Raw genomic sequence first — 3,039 nt, forward strand, 5'->3', positions numbered from 1 at the left:
TTAGAGCATGTAAGAAAAACTTATAAGCTTTACAAGTTATAACATCTATGGAGATGTTTATTATTTTATTTCGAGATATTTTATTTTAGATGCGTCTTTTATTTATATCTGATAGCACAAGCACTTTATCCATTGCACAAAGCTGATTCTCCACCATCTTTTTCAAAACCTCTCTCTAAAATCACAAAACCACTTTCAAAATCACCTTTTGATTTTCTCATCCTCTTTATAATCCAAGTGTACATGGATGAAACAAGCAAGGATTAAGGCCTTTTCTCCTACTCTCAAAATTTCAGTAGCTTCACAAACTAGAAAATCTATATTGGGCACTGTGGAGGAATTCACAAAGATTTTCTTTCTTCAAAAAAAAATTATTTTATTCTTCCATACAACCTCTCTCCACGTGCACTACTCGAATTTTTCTTCCTCTTTGCTTTTGCGTTGTCAATGATTGCCATTTTTCCTCTCTCTCTCTCTCTTTTCCATTGGATCGCCGTTGCCTCTCTCTCTCTCTCTCTCTCTCTCTCTCTCTCTCTCTTTTGCAATCAATGAAAGGTGCTTTCCTCTCTTTTTGTCATTTGCCAACTAGCTAGTCAACCTTTATTACAAAAGCTTTAAAGCTTTCGCTAATATTTATAATTATAATAATGAGCAAATAAAGTAATCAAGTAATTAGAGTACAAGAGCATTTTCTAATTTTTCTCTTCCTAGTTTGTGTATGTGTGTGAGAGATAATTATGTAGATCTTAAAAGATGCATCTATCCCATCTCAATTAAAACTAAAATATGAGTTTTATCCCATCCACAATTGACCCATAAGATAAGTAAAATGATATTCTAAATCATAGTCCATATATAAGTCATCATTTATTTAGACTCATAAGCTTAGTAATTAAGACCCAATGTAGCATAAAAATAATGAAACAAAATGTTGCTTGGCTTCTCTCCCAATGTCAATAGTCATTGAAAGTAGTTTCAAATGTCCGAGACAGTGATCCAAAAGGAGAAGTGAATATCCACCCACATGCTTATAATGTATTTAAGATAATTTCCAACAAGCAAAGATTCTTAATTTCTTACAAGAAATTGAGACATACGAATCATTATGTGGGTAGTCAAATACAAAAGTATATAAAAAGATCACAAGGAAACATAGAGCTTTAACTTCCAAATTAGGACATTCTACCACTAATAAGGAATGAAAGACTAGAGATGTAAATCACTTTAATTATCACAACACTCACTATTCATATTTTCGCCACTAGAAACACTTGAGTATAGTGGAGTGCCACTCGTAGCATTGGAAATGTGAAAGTTAATAATATCAATTTTGCTCCGAAAAAAACAATGAAAAATTGTATAACAATGTTGCACAAATGAACTCTAATTTTTTCAAGGGGATAACCAACGTTTTGATGACAAGCATTTTTTGTGCAATTAGAATAACATAGGTAGAGTGCTAGGCAAAGCAACGAAAAAGTGAAATATTGCAAAAAAATAAACAAACCGATACAAAATTCTCATAAGGGCAGTCAATGTACTCCTAGGATATTTTGTAAGTGAGAGAGTACATTCAAGGGCTCCTCATGCCATTGGGAAAAGTGGAGTTTAGTGGAAATAGTGTGGGGGTTATGAGAGGAGAGAGATGGGTAACATCGTGAGACATGGGGTGGAGAGGGGAAAGCATGGTGGGGGAGGTATTACAAGAGGAGAGAGATGGCCAAGACACTTAGCAAGAGGTGAAGCCACATGTGTGGAAAGGGGAAAGACACTTTGCAAGAGGTAAAGCCACATGTGGGGGTGGGGGGGGGACTATGAGAGGAGAGAGATGGCTAAGACACTTAGCAAGAGGTGAAGCCACATGGGGTGGAAAGGGGAAAGCACGGTGGGGGAGGCACTACAAGGTTCGCCAGTGCCACTGAAGCAACCCTCATGTTGCATGAGGGGTTTGCCATCGGAGAAAACAAAGGAGGAATTGGGGGAGCCATCACTAAATAGGGCCGCCCAATAGTAAGGGCTACCCCCAGCATAGCTACCCACGGCTACCCCAAATTGGGTATGGTTAGCGTTGTCAATGATGGGCAGGCTTGTGGTGGAGTTGGCCAAGAGGAGGTCAAATGCCCGGCTTGGTTTCACATAGGAGGTTTGGCAATACACAAGGAGCCCGGATAAGGGGGTCACTGATGAGGGGGTTACACCACACGCGGATGCAAAGGTGGAGTTGAGGAGGTCGTCCGGGGGCTTGGCTCTGCCCACCTCGTCACACTCCTGTTGGAAATCATGTACATATTGCAATGCTATGCACGCAAGCCCTGCATTGTCTGCTAACGTTGAAAGCTTCATTGCCGTCCGGTTGCTGTTAATCAGATCTGCAAGCTCATCGGCTGGATTGGCTGCTTTTTAACCCCCACACACACACACAAACCCAATCGCCCATCTTAACCACAGCTTTGCTGAAGATTATCTCTCTCCCTAATGCAGCTCAGCCAACTAATTTAACTACGTTTTCTTAGGCTGCCAGATTATCTTCAAATTAAGGGGGGGAAAAACGATTAAATTGCGAGCTCAGCACAAGAACCTTAAAATGAAACTTACAGTCGGAAGATGCCCTGCCGAACGGTCCAAGTGACAGAAAAGCCAGCAGCGAGAAGATGAGCAGCAGATCTCGATTCGCCATAGCCTAGATCTACTTGAAGGTTTGCCAAAAGGTGAAGAGGGCGGGCAAAAGAGAGAGAAAGAGAGAGAGAGAGAGAGAGAGAGTATACACTAGAATACCATCAGCACCGACGAGAGTCAGATTCATACAAATGTGTACAGGTAACACACCCACATCATCCAAAAGCAGTGTGTGTCGTTCGAGAACTATATATATTCTTTACGAAACTCACCCGCCTTTTTAAAATTGGAAAATCAAAGTGGAGCGTTGTGGTTAGTTTGAAGTTTGAACAAAAGAAAATTTAATTTTGAGGGACTCATCTATCTAATGTATATAAAACACGTGGGTGCACAATGTGGGTTTGTTTTTGGCATGGAAAAATA

General features: G+C 40.0%; 1 protein-coding gene across 1 annotated transcript; it reads right to left on the reverse strand.

Annotated features, from left to right (window-relative positions):
• Positions 1–1,457: 1,457 nt before the first annotated feature.
• LOC147635208 (ferredoxin-like protein) lies at positions 1,458–2,825 on the reverse strand. The gene is made up of 2 exons (XM_086802420.1): positions 2,596–2,825; positions 1,458–2,393 (listed from the first exon to the last, which is right to left on the reverse strand). Exons 1-2 carry the CDS (start codon positions 2,675–2,677, stop codon positions 1,813–1,815), a joined length of 663 nt encoding a protein of 220 aa, XP_086658546.1. The 5' UTR covers positions 2,678–2,825; the 3' UTR covers positions 1,458–1,812.
• Positions 2,826–3,039: the final 214 nt, after the last annotated feature.

The sequence above is a fragment of the Cibotium barometz genome, chromosome 9 (assembly GCF_041138505.1).
Source record: "Cibotium barometz isolate CiBa-2024 chromosome 9, ASM4113850v1, whole genome shotgun sequence".
Lineage (NCBI taxonomy): Eukaryota > Viridiplantae > Streptophyta > Polypodiopsida > Cyatheales > Cibotiaceae > Cibotium > Cibotium barometz.